Source organism: Dama dama, chromosome 13 (genome assembly GCF_033118175.1).
Source record: "Dama dama isolate Ldn47 chromosome 13, ASM3311817v1, whole genome shotgun sequence".
NCBI lineage: Eukaryota > Metazoa > Chordata > Mammalia > Artiodactyla > Cervidae > Dama > Dama dama.
In genome coordinates, this window is record NC_083693.1 from 51,965,508 (window position 1) to 51,993,187 (window position 27,680).

Genomic DNA, 27,680 nt, shown 5'->3' on the forward strand with positions numbered 1-27,680 from the left:
GCAATTCCTCTGATGGATCTGGGCAAAGTCATTGAAAACCTGGAAATGCCATTAAGAATATTTGTGGTTCATGGGAAGAGGTCAAGATAACAATGTTAACAGGAGTTTGGAAAAAAGTTGATTCCAGCTCTTATGAATGACTTTGAGGGTTTAAGATTTCAGTGGAGGAAATAACTGCAGATGTGATTGGAAATAGCATGAGAACTAGAATTTGAAGTGGAGCCTACAGATGTGACTGAATTATTGCAATCTCATGATAAAATTTCATCTAATGAGCTTCTTCTTATGGATGAGCAAAGAAAGTGGTTTCTTGACATGGAATCCACTCCTGCTGAAGATGCTATGAAGTTGAAATAACAACAAAGGATTTAAAATATTACCTAAATTTAGTTGATTAAGCAACAACAGATTTTGAGAGAATTAACTCTAACGTTGACGTTCTGCGATGGATAAAATACCATCAAATGGCACTACATGCTACAGAGAAATAGTTCATGAAAGAAAGAGTCAATCCATATGGCAGACTTTCTTTTATTTTAAGAAACTGCCACGATCACCCCAGCCTTCAGCAATCACCCCATGATCAGCCATCAACATCAAGGCAAGACCTTCCTCCAGCAAAAAGATTATGAATGGCTGAAGGTTCAGATAATGGTTAGCATTTTTTCACAATATTTTTAGTGAAGACATATACATTTTAAAGACATAAAGCTATTGCCCACTTAACAGTCTATAGTATAGTAGAAACATAAATTTTATTTGCAGCCAAAAATTTTGTGTGACTCAATATATTGTAATATTCACTTTGTTGTGGCAGTCTGGAACTGAACTCACAGTATCTCTGAGCAGTGCTTGTACATCAGAGTTAGGAAGTGAGAATTAAGCTGGATTAGTTAATGTAAAGTTCTTCTCCCAGGGTCCAAATCAGAGACTGCTTCAATCAGCATGGTGTATATGTGATATGACACACACACATAGATCTATCCTTAATAGCTCTCATTTTTAAATGACCATGCTTATTAAAGTAAAATTATTTTTTCCTGTTTTTACATTTTTTTCTCTTTAATCTTCATTTTGACATTACAATCTTACCCAAGTCTCCCACTCTATATTTCCTTAATGTGTTTCTTTCTGGTAGCTTCTATAATAGTCTTTCTCCCTTACAAATATCCTGTCCCCAAATTACATTATTAAAGTTCTATAGAAGAATGTTTACAACCAGGATCAAATCTTATTTCAGCCATGAATATTGAGTCCTCTTCTTGCTTATCTAACATATTTAATTTTCCTGCCTTTAGTATCTTGGCCCTCTTTTTCCACATGTACATTTCTCTTTATGTCAGGTTAAAAACCACTCTTATTAGCAGACACTTTCTAAATCTGCATCCGAAGTCAAATAATAACCAATGTGGGTGCCATTTATTAAACGCCTATTGTATGATAGCACTTTCACACACATTAACTCTAATCATCTTCACCCTTCTACTGAGCAGAATAAATAATATGCAGATATTATTCTTTATATTTTCATATGAGAATGAAGTTACAAATTCAAAGTCCCCTCTCAGATCCGCTTAATTGCAGAGCTCATGTGCTCTTTTCTATTGTACCATGCTGCTTCTTAAAGACTTTGGGGTATGTTCATTTCAAGCTTGGATGTAAAACCTTTTCAGCTGTGGCCACACAGGCTCTTTAGCTTCCTGGAGGGAATTGAGGAGACATGGCTATAATTGTCCCATCTTCTCTACCATTGACCCCAATCGAAGGGTCCCTCTGGACCTGACCAGGGACTTTCTGACAGAGCCATGCCTTTCATGTTGAGGGCAACTGGAAGATGAGATTAAGGGAGGCTTCTCCATAGTGCCAGGTCTTTAAGTCATGAGCTATGGTCTTGGCATGATAGTCCCCTCACTGGGCATTTTTCTAGAACTTAAGCAGGTCCCTCCCTGGTGAAGTCTATGGAATGTGCTCCTTAGCAGTGATCTAGGTGCCCTGGGCTCAGAAAGAGAGCATCTACGTGAAACACCTCTTCTTCCTTCATCAGCCCTCTTCTTTGGGGGGGTTCCTATAAAGTCCTCTAACTCTGAAAGTGTCCTCATTCACACCTCTTAACAAAGCCAGGCATCTGTCCCTCTGGCTCAGACACCCTCACCTTCTTTCTGATGCCTTTCCTGGGACTTGGATGACACCCATATTGCTTTTTCAGTGAGGACCCTGGAGAGACCCTAGAGAGAGATGTAAAACGGTCAGTTCCCTTTAACCACTTCAGCTGCTTACTGTGTCAACTCAACTGAGGAGAAAAGTGGTGGGAAGGGTCCTAATGCTTCAGCCCACATATGCCGAGACAGATGGCATCTCTCCACATCTGAGTGTGTAAGGCTATATGTTCTCTTGTGTCATTTATTCAAACTTTCTAATACAACAAAAGAGGGTATTAATAATGTATTTCCTTCAAAAAGTTGCTGGCTGGCTTGCTACATCCACCATTCTCTAGAGTGTGTCCCTGAATACCAAAGTATTTCAGCCTTAAAGAAGCAAACGTAAATGATTTGCAGCAAAACCCATAGATTTTACTCTTTGTAGCAAACCTTTGGGGATAAGGATTTTTATCCTGCTCAAAATGAAAGTTTCATGTCATGTCATGTCACATTATTGAAAATTTTAATTGAGATAACAAAGTCCAGTGCATTAAGGAAGCCCAATATAAGGAAGAATTGTGTTTTGGAAATGAGTAGAATTTCTTTTGTTCATTGCCTATGAGGGTATGTTACTCATAGCTTGCTGAGATTATGGAAAAGAGCTGGGCTCACTGTTTCATTATGGAATATTGATGATAGTGTTAGTCATTTACTGTTATACTGTCTTGGTCTCACTAGCTCAAGGGGGATTCAGGATGTGGATAACTGTGGAGACCCACACTGACATAAAGGATGTTAGTCCTGCGTAGTAGGTCATGCCTGTGTGCTTTTAGGCCATATCCATTAGGCCATGTCTGGGTGCTTCTGAGGAAATGGCAAAATAATGTTGGCTATACACTTTCATGAAAGGTGCCTGCTTTGGCAGAAAAGAACCAAGAAAGGGATGAGGTGGAGAGGAGCAACAAATGTCTTAAGCAAGTGTGATCACTTATAATGAGAATAGAAGCACCATACAGAAAATGATAAAGGCTTAAGGTTGTGTTTGTGAAACCCTTAATATACTTTTTATTTGCTTTGGGATAAAAGTCTTCCATTAGGACACAGAGGCCAATTTGAGTCTTTAGGGGCTCAGTCCTTTAGGGGAGCTCACTTTCTAGACCATGAAGCGTTAAAGTGGAAATTAAAGTAGGTCATCCTATTACGAAGGAGAAGCCCCCAAGCAAGACAATAAAACAAACCTCACTTGTTGGAAAAGGTCAAGGCTAAAGTGAACAAATCTCATTGGAGACAGAAAGAATCTATTCCCACTATTCAATCACATAAAATTTGCACTAGCCTATGCAAATTTAGAGCCATTCTTGGTTTCACAGTTTGTCAGTAATCACTATTCATCCCTGAGTCAGATATATAAATGTTTCCATAGTTGTTTTACTGCACAGGGGAGTTTCACATATAAGCACATTCAGAGGAGGATCACTGGGAACAGTGGCCAAGAAGCGTGTTACATATAGGTCATCATCTCTGTGACCATCAACATCTCTTGCACTAAATGATGAATGCAGAATGCAAACCAAAAGATAAAAGGTGAAGAGATAAATAAAAGGAAATAAGAGAAATAAGGAAAAAGTGAAAAGGGAGCTGAAATAAAAAGTAGAAGTGGATTCAAAGTCACTGATTCCGAACCTGAACACAGGTTTCCAGGGTAATGCCAGGTGACTTTTTACAGCCTCACTTTTTTCAGGCTACTGGAGGTTGGTGCTTACTTACTCTAAGTTATGTTTAAGGAAGACTTGTAATGAGGATTCATTTTTCTTTCTTAAATTGTTAGGAAGTTTTTCATTAAAAGTTATTTCTGCAAGCTTATGTGATGGGGTGTGGTAGATATATGTAGAAATGTCCTAACTGGAAAGTGGCTCATATTATAGTCTTGGGATTCTAGATAGCTAAGAAAAATACCATCCTAGTAATGAAAATAATACTTGTTCACATGCCCAGCCTTAAAAGAAACCAGGCAGAGGGCCAAGTGAAAAATCAGACTTGGAATTTAATTGATACGCTTGTTACACTGTTGTTGGCACTTTAGGTGCCTTTGACATAGAAGATTGAGAAAGAATACGTAGGAGGTGACAGTTGTGGCTGAAGGTATGATAGGGCTGTATGGTTGCAGCCACTATAAATTCTGTAGACTAAATAGAATTTTAATAAGTCCAATAGTCATTGAGAGGTAGACTGTGATTCATCAAATGCATTGAATGGTGGAATATATGCATTTTCAAATTATTTTTGTTCTAACCTATCTTTAGCTATTTAAGTAAAAAATGTGAGTAAATGGATCATTGTGCACATTAAAATTAGACTGAGACTATTGATTCAAGGTTTCTAGTGAATGAATTATCAATATGGCCAACTGCAAATTTCTTTTGGAATTACTGCAAATTGGCACATCAGTGCCTTTGACTAGATCATGCATAACGTAGGTTATTGTTACAGTGAATCCCTGCAGGATGTATAACATTATGGCTGTTATATAACTTCATTAAAGCACATGGCCCTGAGTCACTGAAAACACTTTGTCCAGTGATTCCTCCGGTACGTGAGTTGATACAGCCTCTACAGCTAAAGTAGATAAGTGGTGTTCTGTAGCCACCCATGCCAAATAGCCCAAGACAAGATCCATAGTCACTTAGACCTGCCTAGCAGGCTGATGCTGTGTGCTGCTTGGGAAAAAGCAGACCAGCAAAGCCTGCATCTCTTTGACATGTGTCTGGGATGTCAGTACTGGCCTCCAACTCCACTAAGGAACCTAGGAAGGGGATGATCCTGGGTGATGATAGCATTCCAGGATGAGGTGGGGTGGGGTGGCGGTTGGGGCGGAAGAAAAATAATGTCTGGGCCAAAACTTCTTACACTTCCTTTTGCCCTGGGAAATTTATATGGGGCATATATATATATATATATGTTTATATGTATATATATGCATTTTTATTTCCATGAAATGATCCATCCCTGTTTGGTAACTGTAAAAGCATATTTGAGCACCTGTAGAGCTATCAGGATAGCCAAGTGTCTAGGCATCTCAAATTTATAGAACAGTTCTTTTCCTGAAAAAATTGAGCATTTATTGACAATTCATGTATTGCATCTAATTTTCTCTTTAACACTCATGATGAATACACTAGTAAAAGCTTCAAGACAAAACAGAATCATACCTTTTGGATATTTTTTAAACAAAGTTGGGCTTGCATTTTAAAGGAAAAAAACTCACAGTGATTATTTGACTTATCCAGTAGTGAAAACAAGAAAATAGTTGGGTCTGTTCTTTTTGCTGCCTCCGAGGTGGGTCAGAAAGGCGTGAGATGGTAAGCCCGGTCGTTTCCACAGTTTCATCCTTCACCTTCTTCAAATCACTGTACCATGTCTGATTTCACATTCAAGCTAGTCACTTTAGGTTTTATCTTTGCATTTCCATTAGCTATACTTCTCTACAGACAACTTCAGTCCCACGATGCCTATTAAATCTCACTGAGATCTTCGGTAAAGCATCTTTTGATCCTGGAAATTCAAGTAATAAATTAGCCAGTTACTCTTCAGTGATGGCACTGAATTCTCTTCTAGTCATGATAGTCGTTGAAGGAGACTGGAAAGAGGAAGAAAAACTCCAATCTCAGTCTTCATATGAAAAAAATGTCACTTTGGAAAGTCAGAGGAAAATGCCAGAATTTAATTGTCTTCTTTATTAATGTCTTTATCCCCCAAAATTACAGACACCAAAATTTCACACTCCAGCCCAGTCTTTTCATCCTGTTTCTGAATTGGACCACAGTAGAAGCCAAGATATAACCAAGTACCACTGCTATTAATAGAATAAATTTGGTTTGTTGTTGAACGCACACTTAGCAAATTTGGTGCTGGCAAATTTCACACTCAGTTGTTCTGCTTTGAAGGATATCATCTAGAGATTCTCTGAAGGAGATTTCATATGACATTAGTTGTTATGCTTTGGAGATATGCAAATATGTTAGCAAACAACAAAAATCCACAGCCCCTTTTGCTTCATGTGTGTTAAGTAGGCATGTGGGGATAGATGCAGCAGCATTTCCTTAGACCTCTGAATAGGATGAGAGCTCTGAGGACAAGCATGTAGGCTGGTGTTTCTCACCCAGGCCCAGCAGCCGACTGTGAAATGAAAAGAGAAGGTCGGCAAAGCAGCTGAAAACTGTAGCAGGTGGTACACCAAGTTGTTTATCCCAAGATCATTCAGGACCAGGTTTCTAATTCTATCAGAGTAATTGATTTTCACATAAATGTGCACCTCTACCTTCTATGGAGCTAAGGCAATGAAGTCGTGTAGCCCTCTAAGCATTTGAAATGTACAGAAAACCAATATAAAGATATCAATGTTGTAAATAGAAGATACGGAATAGGTGCAATTACTTAAAAAAGATTTCAAAAACAATCCTAATAAGCACTGTCGATTTCTGGGACTAAATGCTACCATTAGCAGTCCATCATATTTATGGCTTTATGTGGATCTAGTAAAAATTAATTATTAATTACATGAGTGATATATAAAATAAAGAGCAGAGACTCTAGTTACAGTGATTTCCTGAAATTAACACTGAAGACGTTCAGGGCTGAACCATTTTCCCCGAATGTCTAAATTACTATCTTAGTTCAGGTTACCATAACAAAATACCATAGAGTGGATGGCTTAGACAACAGAAATTCATTTTCTCATGGTTCTGGAGTCTATAGGTCCAAGATCAAGGTGCTAGCATGGTCGGATTCTGGTGAGGACTCAACTCCTGAATTGCAGATGGCCGCCTTCTGACTGTGTGCGCTCAGGGCCTTTTCTGGGTGCATGCCTATGGGGACTGTTCTCTCTCTCTCTCCTTATAAGACCACCAGTCCTATCGTATTAGGACCCATATGATCTCATTTAACCTCAATTACCTCTTTAAAAAAATCCAGTCCCCAAATATGACCACATTGGAATTTAGGGCTTCAACATGTGACTGAATTTGGGAGGGGGCGTGTAATCCAGTCAATCCATGGTGACCATATTTGTCATAGTTCAGTTCTTTTCATTACAAAAATTTTAATACCCTTTCCTTAGAGAGATCAATAAATGTTTCCTAAAATGAAACTCATATGTGAATGCAATAGCTTAATATCCGAGATCTCTAAATGGGTATTTTAATATGCTCAATTCGTTATAGGTTTCTTCAATCTTTGTTACTACCTCTGATACAAACTCCTTACCTAAAGGAATACATGTACAAAGTTTTTGTTTTTTATTTTGAAAATCCTGTTCTTTAAAGTTACCCACTGTCCAGTAAACAGTCCAGTTCATATCATAATCAGTCATCACAGAAACACCAATATGGGTCTACCTTCCATCTTCAAGGATGTATCTTTTAAGCAAACATGACTGGAAAATAAATTTCTATGAAGTCAATCTTATTTTCACACTAACTTTTATGTAAAATAATATGTGTGTGTATATATATATGTATATGTGTGTGTGTGTGTGTGTGTGTGTTATATATAACCAGAGAGAGAAAGGAAAAAATTTAGTCTAAATGGAAACTTTGGAACCAGAAATGGGGTGAGTGTGCTGGCAAGTCTTGCTACTGTGTGTTCTCAAGTCCCATCCTGGCAATTGCCTGTTAGGAGGTGTAGTTATTCTAGCAATTATTGATTAACTGGGGTCCCTTCTCTATTTCTAGGCATTAGCCTCTTCCTGTAAGACATGAGAATTTCCTTGAGGTCTATAGTCTCTAGTTTGTTCAGTTCAATCACTCAGTCATGTCCAACTCTTTGCAACCCCTTGAACTGCAGCACGACAGGCTTCCCTGTCCAACACCAACTCCCAGAGCTTGCTCAAGCTCATGTCCATCGAGTCGGTGATGCCATCCAACCATCTCATCCTCTGTTGTCCCCTTCTCCTGCCTTCAATCTTTCCCAGCATCAGAGTCTTTTCCAATAAGTCAGTTCTTCACATCAGGTGGCCAAAGTATTGGAGCTTCAGCATCCGTCCTTCCAATGAATATTCAAGACTGATTTCTTCTTGATTGGACATTTAGAAATCCTAGGAAGATAAACATGTGAGCTATTGGTTATGTTAATTAACCAGGTAAGAAGAATCCTTTTACAATGTGTATGTATAGCCAATCATCACAATACATTCTTTAAATATTTTACAATTTCACGTGTCAATTACATCTCAGCAAAGCTTTAAAAATGAAAATTCTATTAATCCATGCCTTTTCCAACCCATAGACAGGATATTAGAGGTATGAAGCTTGGTAATAGCAGACAAGAGTCCCCACCGTGTATGGAGAGTGTCCTAAGTCGCCTTTGCCTTGTGACTTTTTGTTTTATAAAGGTAATTTCCCACTTTTCTCATTTTCTTCACCTTCGATCCCACAGATGAATTTTGTTTAAGAAAGTAACTCTTGAGTTGGTCTTTGTTCAGCTAGTATAGGCCTGATGCATAGGAAGCCCTCAACAGGTGTTTTCTGAATGCATAACACTGAAGCAGTAGGAACATGAGAATCACTTATGTGGAAAGAAATGCTGGAGGAAACATAGACTCCTATCAACTGTGATGGGTGTGAAACAAGTAAAATCCCCAGCAGGTATCCCAGCGGCAGGAGGAAAAGGAGGTTCCTTTCTTCTTACACCTACCACATTTTCATGTGTGACATTGGGCTGTGCACTTGATTTCCCTGAGACTCATTTCCTTATCTGTAACATAGGATTAAATAATGCCCAGCTCAAAATTTGTTCTAAATAAGTTCCCTAACAAGTATTAGTTTCCTTCCATTCCCTCTCCTCTAAGGTGAATATTTGAGTGAACTGAGCATTCTTTAAAGCATCTAGTGGCTCAGATGGTAAAGAATCTGCCTGCAATGCAGGAGACCCAGGTTCGATCCCTGCGTTGGGAAGATCATCTGGAGAAGGAAACGGCACCCGATTCCAGTATCCTTGCCTAAATAATTCCATGCACAGAGGAGCCAGGTGGGCTATAGTCCATGGGGTCACAAAGACACAACTGAGTGACTAACACTCACTTTTTTTCCTAATATGCTATAATAATATATATGATTTATAATAGTATGTGTGTGCGTGCTCACTCAGTTATGTCCGACTTTTTGAAACCCCATGAACTGTAGCCCACCAGGCTCTTCTGTCTGTGGGATTTCCCAGGCACGAATACTGGAGTGGGTAGCCATTCCCTTATCCAGGGCATCTTCCTGACCCAGGGATCGAACCCAGTCTCCTGCATTGCAGGTGGATTCTTTCCTGTCTTAGCTACCAGGGAAGCCCATATAACAGTATATTTGATATATATTGCTGTATATCATATATGTGAGAGTATTATGACCATTCCCTAGAGTTGCCTGTGATCTACAGGATGCCCAATGAACAATTATTCGTTTCTATTCTTTTTTTGTGTGCTGTTTTGTATAACACAGACAATTTGAAAGACACCTGGAACCAAGCTTCATGTGTAGCCAAAGCAAAGCAGTGACATTGTTAGACCTTTCAGGACCAGTACACCATAGTGTTTATGTTACTCCTGCTGACCTGGGAACTCCTCCCTTAATTTGAAAGAGAATTCTGAATTCAAGAAGATGCACAATAAGGAATTACCTCCTAGGTTCTGAAGAGCCTATGTCTCAGTAAACTAATGAAACACATGCACAGACAGGTGATGTTTTAATGTTCCAGTGAATATGTGTGCCTTAGGATAACTAGTGGGAATCCTCTCCTTGAGGCAGAAGGAGCTTGTGAGCAGCACATGGTCACTTCTGCCTCAGGTAGAGTCCCGGTCCCCTGGGACTAGCCACAGATAATGTGAGGTCTGTGTGTTGTCCCCCATGGCTCAGAGACACCGGCATGTGTGACTCCACCAAATGCCACACCCTGTCTTTATAGCAGAGCCTGCTGTCTATTTGGCTGGATGTTCAAATCAAGACATCCACCTCCCTCAAGGCTGGATGTAAGGCTTGAACTAGCATCCCAGAGAAAAAAAGGTCAGCACTTTGATACACAGCGTCCATGAAATGGAATTTTAATGAGCAGAAGCAAAACCTGATCTCCTTGCTCAGAAAGCCGACGATGTCTTTGTTCTTTTCATGTCGTAACATTTCACTAGCTCAAAATCTCCCCTTTTATTCTGGTACTTCTCCTCTAAGAACTGAGGAGGGGCCGCCTGTGTCTCTCGGCAGTGTTTTCTCACCTAAGATGTGTGGATTTGTGTGTTTAAGGAAACTCTTAGGAAAGGTGTCTTGCGGTGTCAAGGTTTGTTGTTCTGGAGTTCTGTTTTAGAGGGAAAATAGTCAAATTTCACTAAATTAATCCAATTCGCTGTTGTGATTGGGGAACATGTGGCTTTGGGTACGTGATCATCATATAAAGCTCTTCTATCATCCTTCACATTATTGACTCATTGCCGGTGGGGGCACAGAAGGAAAGATGCAGGAACCAGAAAGTGCAGAGAGATTTCTGAGAGTTAAAATAAAAACCCACACCTTTGATGTGTGCTTTTCTGCACTTCGAGAAAATATACTTGAGTCTTTCTAAAAATAAGGCTTTTGTTTCCACAGCACTTGATGGTTAAAACTCGGATTGCAAAGGCAAAATTTGGGGAACTTTGTCTTCCCCATAAACAGATACATGTGGGCCCTTCTGGACATGGTCCCAGGCTCTCCTCAAGGTGGCTGGGAGTCCGCATGCGTGGGCATGAGCAGTCCAGGGTCAGCTCCTGAGTGCAGTCAGAGGGCAGCGTGGCACTTTAATGAGCTCGATCAAAGTGTTATTGTGTCCAAAGGCCAAAAAATGTAAGAAGCACTTCTAACTCTTTTATCTGCTGCCAAAACAGAGTGGAAAGATAAGTAGCGGAGCCCCATCCTCAGTCTCCAGACCATGCTTCTCTTGTGCTTCTTCACTCTTTCACGATGATGGAGATGTGGTTTAAGAGCAGACTCGCGTATTTCCGACGCTCACCCATTGCTCAGGTTGCAGAGCTAATTTTCTCACAGCCTCTCCTTGTTAACAGCAAAGTCATCGTAGGAGTTGTAAAATGCTACAGCCAGGCTCTACTGGCTGGCAAGCTTTGTGCTCACATTCATGTTCTGCTCTTGTCCTAACAGAATTATGTCAGAACAGTGAAAAACGCTGGGTTTGGAGGGAACGCGGAGTGTGTCCGAGACTGTACTTTATCACGGGTGGGTTAACCCAAGCCTGAAGTAGAAGAGCATCACAGATGCACAGCGCATCGGACATGAAGCACATGCTTGCATTTAAATCACGTATATCTTACTTTTTTACTGATGTAATTGTGAAATATGTTCTTTTTGCATTCATAATTAGGGGGTGGAACAGATGGTGAAGGCTCAGTTTAAAATAATCTGTCATTAAAATAACCTAGCCTACTGGTAATTCTTCACTCTAACTGGAGATAGGTCATAGGAAAAGAGTTCGGGGTGATTTTTTTTTTCCCCTTTCTACGTTGGAATGTTATAGAAAGAACCACTCATTTCAGAGTAGTCTTGTACGTGAGAATTGCCTCTGTAAGGGCACTGTAGTAAGATTTCACTCTGAAATTTGGTTGCAGGGAAATATGCAGGGGATAAAAAAAAGAAAGCAGACACAAAACAACTTTGACAAATATAAATCCATTTAGCACAATGCATTAAACATTAGTATACCTTCAATCATGAAGCTATAGTTAGTTTTATACCCTGCAAGGAAATAGCCTCATCATTTGACAAATACTGTTAGAGGCACTCGGCTTTTGGGGTTAAGAAACTGCGCCTTACACTTTATATGTTACTCTGATGTCAGGGGATATAAATTATAATTACAGGCATTATTATTCAAAGACGCTGTGGCTCCTGACTTGTGTATCCAAGCCTCGCTGCAGCATGCGTACCTCATAGACTTACTGGGATGTGACAAAGGAAATCTCTCATCAGCCCTGTCGAGATGGCTAAGAACTGGTTTTAGTAGTAAGAAAACTGTCTTGATGAATCAGATACTTGCATGCCTTGAAAACGTCTGTTTTACTGTTTCTTCTAAGATTTTGTTCTCCTTCTGCTTTGAGGAAAGCAGATAGATTTCAGCGTGGCTTTGTAATAAATCTTCTCAAGGAGGAACTAGCATTAACATTTGTGTTGGTTCTTTTTCATCTTAATCCAACCTTAGTTAATAATCAGAAAATTCTACATACTGAGTAAGAAGATGTAATTAACCCTTTGACCCCAGAATCTTAATTGGCGCCTGTTGAAAACAGTGGGCAGTTAAAAAAAAAAAAATTAAAAGGTAGCCTGCAGTGATTGAAACAGCTCTATATAGTAGCTTTCTTGATTCAAAATTTTTGAAATTTCTACTGAACTTTCAGATTAATCATATCTGGGTCCCAAGACTAATTGAATGTTTCCTCCTTCCTCCCACCCTTTAAAATTAAGACATCCACATTAAACCAATATTGATGCTACTCTTAAAACTTTTCTAAGCAGCAAAATACAGCTAACTATAGACAAGGATGACCCTGAAGCAGAAGGTAATGGCCATGTGAAGAGGGACCTTGCCAACCTGCTGGACACTGGGTTTCATATCCCATTCTTTATTTAAAATATAATTATACCTGAATTATTGATTTTATCTCATACTATAGATACAGTTGACTCAGATGATAGGCATGAAAGTGAAAAATATGGTTAACTAACCTGTTTTGTTTACCTCTGTAATGGCAAACAACTAATCTAACTAGTTGTCCCCCCCCCCCCACCGCCACCCACCAAATTGGCTGTTATTTTTAATTGAATTGACTGGATGCTTTGTGTCATGTAGACATAGCCTCATTTTAATCTCACCAGGAAATTGGAACATGTGTCGAAGCCTCTGTTTTTGCCAAACGAAACTGGCCAGTTCTTAGATCGCCGCTGCTTAATAACATCAGATGTTTAGCCTCCAGATATTCCTTTTCCCTGCCACAGTGCCCAAACCTCCTTTAGTATTTTAGCAAGTATATTGAGATAGGAACCTACTTTAAAAAACATAATCCCTTTCAGTGAGAAAGCAAAGGATGTGTGTCAGTGACAAATGAATAGCACTGAGTATTTTGGAAGACTATGAAAGGATCCAGTCTAACTCAGATCTTCCGAATGTCAGGAGATATCCCAGACTACGTGAGACATCTGTGGCATCAGAATTCTGCAAATAATCTAACAGTTCCATAAACAGAACTCGTGGGGGAAAGAACTGCCCTTCCTCTTAGTCATTCTAATGTGTGTGATGTGAGGGAAAGAGCTTTGGGCTTGGAGGTAGAACTGGATTTCCTAAGTCTTACTTGAGCAGTTGTTAGATGCTGGCTAAAGATAAATAAGATGTCGCCCTGCTCTTGAGAAATTCAGTCTCTTTGGGAGTTGAATAATTCTACTAGGGTGATGGGGCTTCCCAGATGGTGCTAGCAGGTAAAGAATCCATCTGATAATGCAGGAGACACAGGTTTGATCCCTGGGTCAGAAAGATCCCCTGGAGAAGGAAATGGCAACCCACTCCAGTATTCTTGCCTGGAGAATCCCATGAACAGAGGAGCTTAGCAAAATACAGTGCAGAGGGTGCAGAGAGTTGGACACAACTCAGCACATGTGTACACACACACAGACACACACACCAGGATGATACAATGTCATCCATGCTTTATTAATACTATGGGAAGTAGTGTATTTAATCCCGGCTCTACCACTAGCTGGCTGTGGTCTTACCCAGCCACTTAACCTCTCTGTGCCACGTTTTCCTCACCTGAAAAGTGAGAGTTTAGACTACAGGGGGTCATCTCTGGGCCACCTCCATTAATCCTTTCTTCTGGTCTCAGTCTTTTGATTGTCACTGGTTCCCATAGAAGGTATCATCTATCTCTCTCTGTGTCCCACTGATCTGACAGTGGCATTTTAGGTTTTGGGAAGATGGCTTACACAACTCCCTGTGATTATATTCTAGACCATGGATCTTAGGTTGAATAGAAAAAACCTAATTAGGTCCTCCTCTCTCTGGAGAAGGTCAAAAGAGGCAGTCCTAATCCTCATGAATCATCCTTAGGAGACACCTTGCTTGAGGTGAAGACATATTGAAGTGAGATGCTCCCCAAACTTCTACAAAGGAAACTTCTCCATTTTTGCACTTTTGATTAAAAGTAAGCTTCCACTGTACCACACTGGAAGCTTGAAAGTTTGGCTCTCACAAGGCTCAAGAAGGCTTGGCAGTTTTGTCAAAGATCAGGAGTCCAGTTCTCTTAGATGGTGTTTTGTTTTCTGTCCCCTAGATGCTTCCAGGGAGATATTACAGAACAAAGGTGACCTCTTGGGGAAGTGACTTATGAATTCTTTTTGTCATTCCACTCCCCATTCATCTCCTCCAAATGGTAGGATTCTATCATTGGAAAAAATCATTCAAAAACAAGGAATGATTTTTAAGAAGTTATAGGCTGCCTCAATACAAATATGTTAATTTCAGAAATGCTGTCCAATTTATCTTTTCATTAATGTCCTTGTATCAAGTAGAAAATCTTTATTTTTAGTGGAAGGCAAGGCAGTGTAGTGATTGAATCCGACAATCTGAGTTTGAATCCTAACTTCATCATTTACTAAGGTCAGGCACGTTGGCTAACTTCACTAAACCTCGATTTCCTTGTATGTAAAATGTGGATAATAACATAATTACTTCAAATGCTACTTGTAAAAATTAAAAGAGACAATGCAACCTACTTGGTATATAATAAATGTGAGCTATTATTATTGTACTATCTTGACCAGAATCTTGTCTATTATGTAATTTACTTTTATGTGGTGCAATATAATGTGACTTTTGAATCGAATTTTTAAATTGTTTTCAGAACCCACTTGTTTTCACCCAGTTGTTTTCAGAGGAGGAGGTTGGGTACTTCTCCTAGTTTCTGATCAGTGGGGCTGTGAAAAGGGATCAGGAAGCATGGAATCAAATTTCATACACACACACATATTCCCATAATGATACATACACATATTTATATAAATATATTCAATATATACATATCAAATTCAAAAAAAGTTCAGTATTTTAAGAGACTGAAATTATCACTGAGATTTAAGGCCGTGTATTTTTCTACCTGAATTTTACATGCTTCTTCCACCATTTTGTATTTAAAAATTATGTCATTAGTTTAATGTTGCCACATACCTTGTTCCCAGTGAGGATTCCCTGTATTTCCAAACTCACAGCCTTTGTAAATATCACTAATCTTCAAAACTTCTTTTCCTAGGCAAGCAGTACTTGTGCAAACCCACTTGATTAAAAATAAATAAAACAAAACCCAAGATGTTAGGATGATGGAACATATAAAATGCACCTGGATTGCAAGAATTTGAAACAAATTTATTCTCAATTTGAGTGATATCTTTCAGTTGGGAGTCCATGATGATTTACACCATTCATCAAACTGAAAATGCAGCCCTCTATTTGAAAAGTAGACTAACATTTCAGGAGCTGCATATAGTATGCAGTATTCTTCTTTTCTCCCCCCTTTCTTCTTTTCTTTCCATTTCAGGAGTTGTAATAGAAACTAGATCTATCACAATAAAGCTTTAATATAGAGTTTTGCAAAAAAAGGATTACAATTTATGAAGCTTCAGCCTGTAAACATTTATCCATAATATATTGACTTTTCCTATTTGTTCTAATACAATAGGCACTGGGATTGAGGCGAGAATAATCCTTTATTAATTAGCAAATTATTGATGTCCATAGGAGCATAAGTGGTGATTTTACTTGTTCTTTATATAGGAACTCTTTTTTTCTCTTGTTCCATTACAGTTTTCATTCCTGTTCAGCTATTTAATAACTGTGCTGATTTAATCTCAGTAACTACTGAATCCAAAAACATAAAGGCAACATCTCAGAAAGTCAACATGGCCTGATTTTCTACATAAATGCAATGCATCTTGATTAAATGACAGAGACATAAGGAAGTGCCTGAAATAAGGGAAAGTTAGCTTGTGGTCTTAATTCAAATATTTTATTTGTTCATGTATAATGCGGTATACATGATCTTAGATCTAAGATCTTAAAGATCTTAGATTTCTGTTAAACATGAAGGAAAAGTGATCTTAAAAGTGGTATGTGTTGCTTTGTATTAGATGCCTTATTAACAAAATCTCCATCACATATACTTAACTAACCTATTTTTTTTTTCTGCAGTCCCTGGATGGCTTTGTATTTGCACTAAATCAAGAAGGAAAATTTTTGTACATTTCTGAAACAGTCTCCATCTACCTAGGCCTCTCACAAGTAAGTAAAACCATTTTAGATTCTTGACAGCAATTGTGAAGTCTCCTTCAGCCTTATGCCTTTCCTTCTTCTTCAACAGATATTCTGTTTGGAGTGAATTATCCAGTTTATTTTTTAATGGCTCTCCCTGACTCTGCTCACAGTCACTGAGAAAGCTGTATGTCAGTTCAGAACGTTAGGCATCAACTTATGCTCAAAACTTGAGTCCACCGTCCCTACCCCCTAAGGATCATTATTAATTTATTGAGAACAAATGAAGTTTCTTCCCTTGGTTGGTTTGAACTTTGAAACCTCTGTGCTCGGTAGGAGAGGGACACACTAATAGTGCTTCCCTTGTGTCCTATTACCGGATGTTTATGGAGGACCCTGCGCTGTCCTGGGAGCTGACACAATGACAGAGAGTCATTTGGAGTCAAGAAATGCTGAAAGAGACCATTAAAATGTGTTGTGGGGAGGAATGGTTCCTGCAAGTATGTATTTTGCTGCCTTTGCAAATGCTTCCTAATGCAGAAAGACGATTTCATAAAATAAGATAATCTTTTGTTATTTGCCATTTAATTACCCACACATGTCTGTCAGAGGTGAAAAGGGGAAAAAAAAGAAAAAAAGATGGAGGCACATGGGGGAAGGGGACGAAAGCCCTAGACATTCATTCCTGATAGTCCCTCCGAACACAAAAATTTGACTTTTGTTCAATTCCCAGACACAGGCTGCCACTACAGAATGCCAAAATACCCTGAAGAAAAGTTTGCAGTTCCACTAATTATCCAGATGTTTTCTCCATTAAAATGCTGAACATCTGGGTATCTGTGCCCATACAGGTGATTGGCTGAGCCTGACCCTTTTCATCTGGTGGTTTGGCACGAGTAAAACGCAGTTCCGTGGGAGGGATTTTGTATGTATGTGATTATCTGCCAAGTTGGATAATCTACTTCTCATTCAGTTGCTCCTTTGAGCTAAAGATGGAGATGAGATCTGCCTCTCTCCTCTTAGGCAAGACTCACCCCAGACTCATTGCTTCTGAAAGTTGGCACTACTGTAAGGAGGCAGCATGGCTGGACCATTTTGGCTGTTAGTGGGCTTGCCGGGTAATAGCTAAATCAAGAAAGACATCGGGAAATAATAAAGAGAGATAGTTGGCATTTGAGGAGGGTTGTGGGAGGAGGAGAAACACTGCCAAATTTAATTATATACTTTTGAGAATCCAAGCCCGGGGTGGGGCAGTGGGCATTAACTCTTGCTTGAAGGATGTGCAAGCTATTGGCTGTAGTGTATCTAGCAATTCTGTTTTATGTGGACTTGAGCAAACCAAATGATAGAAACTGGGCTATTGTCAACTCAATATTAGTATTCTTGTGTCTCATGGAAATCTCTGGTTTTCTAATGGCTTTTAATAGACTTGAAGCCTTGTCTTAATCTGTTTGAGACCTAGTACTGGGAATCACCAATGTTGGAATTGGTGTGCCCCCATGTTAGCACTGTATAGACCTGGGAGAGCCTCTGTTGTTCTGCAGTTGTTGTTCTGCAGTGCCCGTATTCATATATTTTGTGCAGGCTATCCAACAAAGTTTAATAAGCCAGTGAAGAAGAAGAATGAATAATTAGTTTAAGCAGGTAAATGCTAATTAGGGAACTCCTGAAAAGCATCCATTATATACTAGCTCAGAACACGTTTTACAGCCCTGGTTAGTGGTGTAATCCAAATTCTGTCAAGGCAACTGCATTTTCTGTAATTGAGATGTGTATGTTTGCTTTGCATAACAGATGGCTCTGTATGCTTAGACTGATAGCTAGGAAAATAATAATTGCATTATTCTGGCCAAAAGAATATTAGCTCTTGGGTTTTGGCCATTTCAGTCAGTCCTCCTGCCAGCACAGCATATGCACATATATGGATTGGATTTTCAAGGAAATTGATGCATCTGGAATAGTGTGGCCATCTGAAATATCATCTGTTCAAGAAAAATTTGGCTTTAACCCTGTGCTGGTTTCTCCTTAAAAGCAAGAGATTCCACTGCTTCTCTACTATCACATTAAGTCAATCTTTTCCTATAATCTGAGGCAAATCATTGAGGTTTCCATAGGAATAAATCAGCTATGCAGGCATGGTATGGTAGCTGGCAACTTCTGTACAGTTTTTCCCCGCCTCTGTGTGGGATGGGTTATAAAGTTAGTATGCATCAATAGTCGGTGTCTCGGCTTACCCAGGGGCAGGTGCTGGCCACCGTGGGCTGCGGCCCCGTGTGGAGGTTGTGGTTTGTGTCCCCACAAAGAGTCCAGTGTGCAGCTCGACAAACGTGGTGTGGACAGAAGTCTTCATTTGAGGGCATTATGCAACTGACATGATGAAGGGTAGATCACTCCTAAGTGATTTTTGCATATACCAATGTACATATTTGGAGTTCAAAACAAATTTAGAACTCGAGAAGTTAGTCCTGGGTTAACATGGAAATAATCTGATAAGAGCGTAGTGTGTGTTTTCAACACCCAAAGAATAAGGGGGAAACACTATGCTAAAACTTTGGGAAAGGTTTTCCAATCCAATTAATGTTCTCAGCCCTAAAAGAGTAACTGGGTTTCCTGAGACGTAACCCTTCCCAAGCTTCTTCAGTGCCCTCTTTCAGTTGTGAAGTACGGAGTGCTCACTGGTGACATCCAATGTAAAGTGTATTAAAAGTTATTCAATTAAGTACATCCTTAATCTTTTAAACACACACACACACCCTTAATTAAATGCAAACCACTCTGTTCGTATCCTACAACTTTGACTCAGTGATTTTTCCGTCAAATTCTTGACAGTGATAAGGAATCTATATAGTTATGTTCCCTCCTTTCCTTTTTAAGCAGTGTTATTAAATCAAGACAGTGTGTATCATCAGATATGTATCCAGTGACACTGCTGAGGAATATTGTGAACATGTCAGTTTGTTAGAGCATAGCTGTGTCTGCATTTATAACTCTCAAGATGTATCTTCCTCAGTTTTATTTTCTTTGAACATGTAAATAAATATGGTGGCTTTGAAACGGCTTATGTTCTCAAGAAAGAATTAGGATTCTTTTTTAGCTCATGAGAGAACTAAGTAGAGAAACTTCTAGCAAGCTCAGTTGTGTAGCATGAATATAGAGACAGCCAGAGCAGGTTTTTCTCCTCTGCTCCATTGAGGGTAACTCCAAGTGTTCAGGATGTGTGCTTGCCACTTATTGCCTTTAGGGTGTTTTCATACCATCTTGATGATGGGAATGAAGTGATCTATGCTATGATGATGTCCAAACATCTTCAGCAGACCTTTGACTTTGCCAGAGATAATCATTTAATTTAACCAAGATATGGTTTTAGGTTGCAGAAAATGCATTGTTGACTTGCATCCCTAGGTGTAAAGATTCCCAGGTACTCACTACGCAGCCTTACCTTGAAGGAAGATGCCCAGATATCGTTGCTGAGTTCGGCCTGCATGGAGATTAAATGACTTCTGCCTGGTGATGGTGTCTGGAGCTGCTAAATACAATTCTGCTCCTTACGTAAAATGGAATAGGCAAAAGTGAAAACAAAGAAAGCAAGCAGAGTCATTTCCCTAATACTGAAAATGCAGCAATGATGGGTAGCCAGCTTTTATGGAACCTCTTCTAACATGTAAGGGGCTTAATCACCAAAGAATCCAAAAGAGACTTTATATGATAAATAAAAAGCATTTCTACTTCAATATAGGGGTGGAAATTAAAGTTTATAGAAATATTTATTTGTTGATTTAAACCCTCCTCTTTCCAAAAAAGAAATAGCTCACACAAACATATAGAATAAAAAGTAATGGCAAAATAGAACTAGGGTCTAGGGAAAAGAAATATAAACATAAGTAATCTGTTACTGCATAGTAAGAGAAGTGAATAAAGGTTTATAAGAAGGGATATAAATGATCTGATAAAGTATCAAATTTACCTATGAGCTTCCTGGCAACCAAAGCAAGAAGGAAAATATAGCCAATTATAGCCAACAATCAAAAATAAGAAAGTATTACTTCTTAAGGAAAAGAAAGATTTTGGTGACTGAAATATTAAAATAAACCTCAAATACAATTTCTGTGGGAGCTAATATGTGGATTATGATATATCAGTTTGCTTCCACTGGAATCCACATTCAGAACAAGGCTATAATGACCCATAAAACTAAGGGGAGCACACATATTACAAATCACATAAGGGAGCAGAAGATACTGCTCCCCTCAGATCATTTTGAGAATGATGTTCTGACATCTAGTACTTACAATGGCATTGAGTAGCTTGATGTTTTATGTGCTTTTAAACCAGCTTTTCTTAATCCATATTCAAATACTGCATTTTCTTTTAAATGCTGATGAGAAAGTCAAAATTTTATTTGCCAGAGGCAGAGGACTTGGGTCTCAGTTAACCAGAGGATAAAAGTGGACCCTTCCGAAAACATTTTATCTTGAAAATGGGTTAAAAGATGATGATTCTGATGCACCTATGCCAGAAAAATGTTTTCAAGTTAACAGAATTCTATTTAAAGCATAATGGGTCCTAGAGCAGATGGGAAATTAACAGATTTTTCCACTGTGATATCATAAGGAAATATACTATAGCCAGCTAAGCCCTCTCTTAAAATATACTCTTATCACCTGCCCATGGCCTCCAGTGCCCAGCTTGCAGATGAGTCATTTTCTTTCTTCTCACCACATTCCCATCCTGGCAGAAGATACTTCCATGCCATCATTGCAAGCCAGCTAGAAGGAAGCTGCAAACAAGGTTATGCATTGGCTTGGTTCAAGGCAGCTTGCTGAAAGAGGTAGGGTGGCTGCAGCTATAAGTGCTAATGGAGGTGAAAGTAAAAAGATGTAGATGGTCATTTAAAATTTTGTCTTTTTTGTTAAGCCGTGCAGATATATTTACCATAAACTCCTTTCCCCATCCTGTTGTTCATCTCCATATTTTAGGTTTCTCTGCATTTGTTATATAGAATGGCAAATAAAATTACAGCTCTAGCACACAAGTACAAGGTCAAATAAATGACAGAGCTCAGTCTATTTGTGAAGCTATTCTGAAAGGGAACCATGGTGCCAAATGTGGTTTATTTGAATAATAAAGAAGAATTAGATTCCCCTGATAACTTGGCTGAGGGCCAATAAATCACTGGAGGTTAAAGATGCTTTGCAACCGCCATGTCTTTCTTTTGTTTTTCCGAAGTGCAAGCCTCAACTCTCCCATTCTGTGTTTCAATGCAAATCAACTTAAGGTTAGTATGTGGTTAATAGTCTCACTTCCATGCTTATAAAAGATTATATATATATATATATTTATACACACACACACACACACACACATTTCTTTAGCAGGGTGGAAAAAAAGAAGACGTTAGCTTACACATTATTACTCTTGTTAGGCATCATCACGTCTTAGATAGGTAGACTATAAAGGCAAAACAGGTGTTCTTTCAACACAGCAGAGGCCTTATAATAACAAAGCCAAGTGTTAGCACTTTTTCAATCTGTGTGTGAAATTGATGCAACACTAGGATAACCAGTGTTCCTTCAATCAACAAATACAACTCTCCAAATATTGCTTGGTGCCCCCTTTTAAAGTCAGTCAAGTAAAAACATAATAATAATAATAATAATAAAGTCAGTCAAGTAGGCATATCTTAATTTTTTAAAAAAAGAAGGAAAGATACATAATTTTCTACAGCTTGTGTTTTGTCATTTTTGTTGGTTTTTAACCTCAGCAAGTCTGCATTTTTCTCCTGTACTAATCGTGAAAAGTTCATCCCTTCTTGTGCAACAAAGAAAAATGCCCTTTTGAATGTGGAAGCTCAGAGGGTTTAGAGACTATTGAGAAAATATAAGTATCAAAATAATTCAGAAACAGGACAAGGCGCAGTGGCACATTATCAATTTACAACATTTAAATTGATAAATGCTTGGTAGTGAAGGCCTACAAGGGCACTTTGAAAAGCAAATAGCGACCTGGTGAAGAAATTGATTTCCCCCCCCCCCGAAAATGACTGCATGATGCATCATTTGACTGCATGCTGTCCGAGTGCTTGACAGAGATAATCTCAGCAATCCCACGGGCGACCTTATCGTTCTCACCAGGGCAACTTTGTCTACGTTCTGACTTTGTGCATGTCAAGGTTCCTCCCAGCAGGATCCTTGGGGGGAAAAAGTTCCTCTGTTCGATCCAGATATTGAACTGCTCGCTCTTCCCCATTTTCCTCTCCCGCCCCCCTGCACCCTCCCAAATAGGCAAACATGCCTCTTTATTTCATCCATAATTATGAATGAGCCGGGCAGATGACCACAGCAGCTCTGCGCACCGGATCTTTGTGGAAACCCTTATTACCATTTAGTTCACAGAGTTCTAGGTGATAACCTGTATTAGCAGGGATCATACTATCAGAAAGAGTAGAAAAATTCCCTCCTGTTCTTCTATAGTACATGGCACTTCTTAGCAAAATGGAAAAAGCCAGCCAGTTTCTTTCAGCCTTGTACTTGCAAGGAATTTTTTTTTCTCTCCCCTACAATCTTTACACAGAAAGCTTCTGAAACTGTTTGACTCCTTACCATTTAGTTTCTGATAGTGTTGTTCCCTCACCATCCAGTAATTCTAAGTATTTCTCTTGTAACTTTAAAATGATGTAATATTGACGTAGGGCCCCAAGAGTATGTTACCGTGGGCTCTTGGGCTTTGAACTGGTGTGGCAGCACCTGTGGAAGAAATCTGATAGAACCCACGAGGCTTCCTCAGGACCAGTGGTGTTTGGAAAATATTTTTCTGCCGGAGAGGGATAATTGACGATTTCTTTATCTTTAAAATATTTCTATTGGTATATATGGATGTGGATGTGTGCGCCTTTCTGTTTATTATCAGTTATCTTCCTGCCCTGGCGGCTTGTCCCTAATCATCACAGTTCTCGATTAGCCACTTCTTGAAAGCAGCAAAAACCCTGTCCAGGGTTGACACCCTGAAGCTCCAGTCCCCAGCGGCTCTGACACCCTCAGTTCACCCGATTCCACCCCTTTTACCTCCTTCTTTCATCCACAACATTAATTCTGAGTGAACAAGACGTGCTTCCTTGCTTTTGACAAGATTTGCTGCAGTCTCATGCGACAAAAACCCAACACTCATTCCAGATTCAGAAAGTAGGATTTATAACAGCATTTTAATTTAATGTTGGATGTCGAACATATAAAGAGATCACAGTAGTACTAGAGCTGAAAATTGATGCCTTTTTTATTAGTGTCCTCTCAGAAGTGGGTGAGACGCTGTTTGTGCAATGGAGCACAGAGCAGCAGTCAGATGAATGAGGATATGCTATCTGCAAGGAATCATATTTCAAGCCACTGTCGGCCTCTATTGATGTGCGCAGAGTTGAAAGGTTATGCTAGTAAATGCCATCCGAATTTCCAGCATTAGAAATCGGTGGAATAATCTGCTGGCTGTCACTTTATGCTCAGCCTAAATGCACTGCATGGGAATGTTTTACTTATTTTAACTCCAAATTAATTTCTTATTACTGGTGCATGGCTTTCTCTCTTCCATGCTTTCATCGGTTCCCAAATGGGACTGAGTTTTAACCAGCCTTCAGAGTAAACTAAAATCCCTGAAAGAAAATGAAAGAAATTTGCATCATCATACACGAGAATTATCTTCTTTTTACTTATGCCTTTGAACATGTTTTTTACCAGGCATTGAGGCTAAAACACAGAATGTCACTATGCAAAAAGGGCTTTTCTAGTTAGGCTGAATCACAGAATCACAAGACAATAAAAGATAGACTCGCTGTTTTCAAATGTATAATTTGAAGACCTTTTACATTGCTTCTTAATTTCTGGAGTTAGTATGATCAAGAGAAAAAAAGGAAGTGTAGCATCTTCATTTTATGGGATCAAGAAATCTAAAGTCAGGGAATAAAAATACTTTTTGAGACACTAGCTTGCTTTATTTGTGTGGATAAAATTTTTTTTCATATTCATTTTTAAAGTAGAGCACTAAACAAAAGTAAGATGGAGAAGAAAATTTAGTCATCATTCTAAGTCCGTAATTTATTCATTTTTAAATAATGAAATGGTGTTTTTCTGAATTAACCCATGTATTATTCATGCAGGCATTGGCAATGTAATGTCCCCAGTTTTCTGGAGAGCAGTGTACATTTCTTTGCCTGACAAGCAGTATTTTCTATATGGTATTAATTTAATGGCTTACTTTATTATGCAAAGTTGGAAAGTAAAGATAATTTCTGTCTATAATGTGGTGCTTATACAGGCAAAATATGCAAAATAATGCCTCTAAACCTAAACCTTCCTCAGTTATCCCGGTCCCTAGGAGAGTGATGAGTGAGGGCAAACTGCTCATATGAAGAATTAGAAATAACTTGACCTCCTGGGAAGAAGGTCATAAAATCGTTAAATTCACGTGAAATCCAAATTTCATTTCTACACACACACACATTCAATCTATATTGGGTTTTAGCTCTTACATAAGAAGGCATGGTTTTTATAACAGGAGTAACATGGCAACAATTTCAGTGATCATTTCACTTGGAATATAATAAGGAAATCAACTAGGATTTTGCATGAGTTCTAGAACCAGGCTGATAACCTGAAAACCAGTGCTGACTTTAGACAACAAATGCCATGTGGCTTTTTATCCTTCTTACTCCCTCTGCCCCCTTTGGATGACAGTCCAGAGATGTAATCTCTTTCCTAAAGAGTCATTTTTAAAGAGACTGATAGCAGTTGTTCCAATGATTCAGAGCGTCTTTTGATGTGTATTCATATAAATAGATGTCTGTTCACATGCCTCTATATGTAGATAAATGTATAAAATTGGTTTCTTTCCGATTTGGTTTTTATGCCTACTGTACTTTTATCTACAGATATAAATAACTTCCGAAATGATTCACTGAAAGAGCAAACCAGGTTTTCCTTTGGGTATCTCCTCCCCCTTTTGGCCTCCTATAACTGCAAACTTAACCACATTCAATAATAAGACAAAAACTTCCTCTGATGCTGTTAATTTTTAATGTACTGGCAGATTAAATCTATTACTTTCAATATCTGTGCAGACTTTTTTTGAAAGCAAAAGAATGTACGCACAAAGAAGTTTTCCCTGGGAAAGAAAAAAGTGGTTTGAGCTTGGTAGCTTTTAGGGCAAGGCAGGGCCCTTGGCAGGGCTTCCCTGGTAAAGAAATCTGCCTGCAATGCAGGAAACCCTGGTTCAATTCCTGGGTGGGGAAGATCCCCTGGAGAAGGGATAGGCTACCCACTCCAGTATTCTTGGGCTTCCCTCATGGTTCAGTCAGTAAAGAATCCACCTACAATGTGGGAGACCTGAGTTCAGTCCCTGGGTTGGGAAGATCACCTGAAGGGAGGCATGGCAACCCACTCCAGTGTTCTTGCCTGGAGAATCTCCATGGACAGAGGAGCCTGGTGGGCTACAGTCCATGGGTCCCAAAGGGTCGGACACAACTTAGCAAATAAACAACAATGGGCCCTTGGCAGAGGTGACAGAGATCACCTACATGCCAAGTGTAACATTTTAGTAGACCTCAGAAGTTTGTCAGTAACAGCAGTTGGATATCAGGTAAAGAATCATATATTGCATTTAGCTTTTTTCCTAGGTTTTATAGAAGCAAGTTTTGTATCAAGCAGTTGCCTTCCTTTTGGCCTGTCTCCCCAATAGGAACCTTGCTTTGGAACCACAGGTAATCCCTTTTATAATGCTTTGCCAAGAAAACAATAGAAAATTGCCTCACAATGAGGAAAAAACTAAGGCTTTAAGAAGCAGATACTTAAGGGATGGTTTCACAAGTTTTAGTATAATTCTATAGCCTGTCTTGACTTTCAGATGTTTGTTCCTATTGTACTTTATTAGCTGCTTAGGTCTGATTAACCGAAGCTCCTAATTGTTAAGCTTGATACTCTTAGGAGCTTAAAATTGCGTAAAATGTGCTTGGCTATATATAGCAGACATAGCGAGGAATGTTTCCAGAAAGCCGGCTTGGTAGCATTAGTTAGGATCTGGTCCTTTCCTATGAAATGTTCAGGTTGGCTTTGTCTTAAGAAATGTTGAGGCTAGCCAAATCACAAAATGGCTACATAAAGATTATTTGTATTACCAAGTGTTCCTTTAAGTGGTGAGTTCCACTCTTGCTTTTAAGTATCTATGAAGAAAATCATTGTCTACTTGATGAATCAAAGTGGGGGGGCGGGTCAGTGAAGGAAGGGGAGAGAGACACAAAAAGTGTTCAGAGGTATTCTGTTGTCAAATCAATCAGAAATAACTGTGTGGAACATGAGATTCTGTTGGCAGACAACTTTTTAGGGGCAAGCAGAGCTCACCGCTCCTAGTAAGCATGGGGATCTCCTCACCTCAGTTGCCAAGTGTGAGGGGAATGTCATTTGCAACCTGGTCATATTGTTCATTCTAGTTGTCCAGGGTCATGTCAAAGCACTTGCAGTGAAAGTTAGGCGTGCCTGTGATGTTCTGTCTGCATATCTGTGTCAGGAAGATCTCCTGGAGAAGGAAATGGCAACCCACTCCAGTACTCTTACCTGGAAAATCCCGTGGACAGAGGAGCCTGGTAGGCTACAGTCCATAGGGTCGCAAAGAATCAGACAAGACTGAGCGATTTCACTTTCACTTTCACACATCCCTTAGGACAGAAGATGCAGATCTGAGGAAAATAAGAGGTGAGAATGGGAACCAATTACCTGAAATTATTAAAAGAAAAAAACATAATTTTTCCAGTTCTTTGATTAGAATTGACCTCCCAGAGTTTGCAAAGAGCAAGAAAGGACCGTGCCATTTCACTACATCTCCAAACCTTTTCAGCTGAGCAGACAAGTAAATCATACATTGACTGGGACTCATTCAGCTCTTTAGTAAAAAACCCTGCAACTTTGAGTGTTAACATACATCGAAATTAGAAGAGTTGAATGGAAGATATTTCTAAAATGTCACAACTGCTCCATGACACTAAATGATATGTTTATCCATTCATTATCGCTGAGAACACCTGGGACAGTGCTCAGGAAATCAAATAGTGCCTTTTAAAATAATTATAAAAGAGGCATAGATTAGCAAGCTGAGGGAAAAATAGACAATCCTGAATCATGATGTTACTAATTTTGATCTGTTTGGGGGCATAAGCTTCCAAGTCACAACAGTGTAATAACTGACTGCAACTGTCAGCAG

The 27,680-nt window shown here is 39.2% G+C and overlaps 1 protein-coding gene across 1 annotated transcript in view; it reads left to right on the forward strand.

The window, feature by feature from the left end:
- NPAS3 (neuronal PAS domain protein 3) overlaps window positions 1-27,680 on the forward strand; it is a 923,008-nt gene that overhangs the window by 652,747 nt on the left and 242,581 nt on the right. The window contains exon 5 of the mRNA XM_061159149.1: window positions 16,386-16,475. Within this exon, the coding sequence (XP_061015132.1) occupies window positions 16,386-16,475 (90 nt within the window). The remainder of the gene's footprint in view (window positions 1-16,385; window positions 16,476-27,680) is intronic.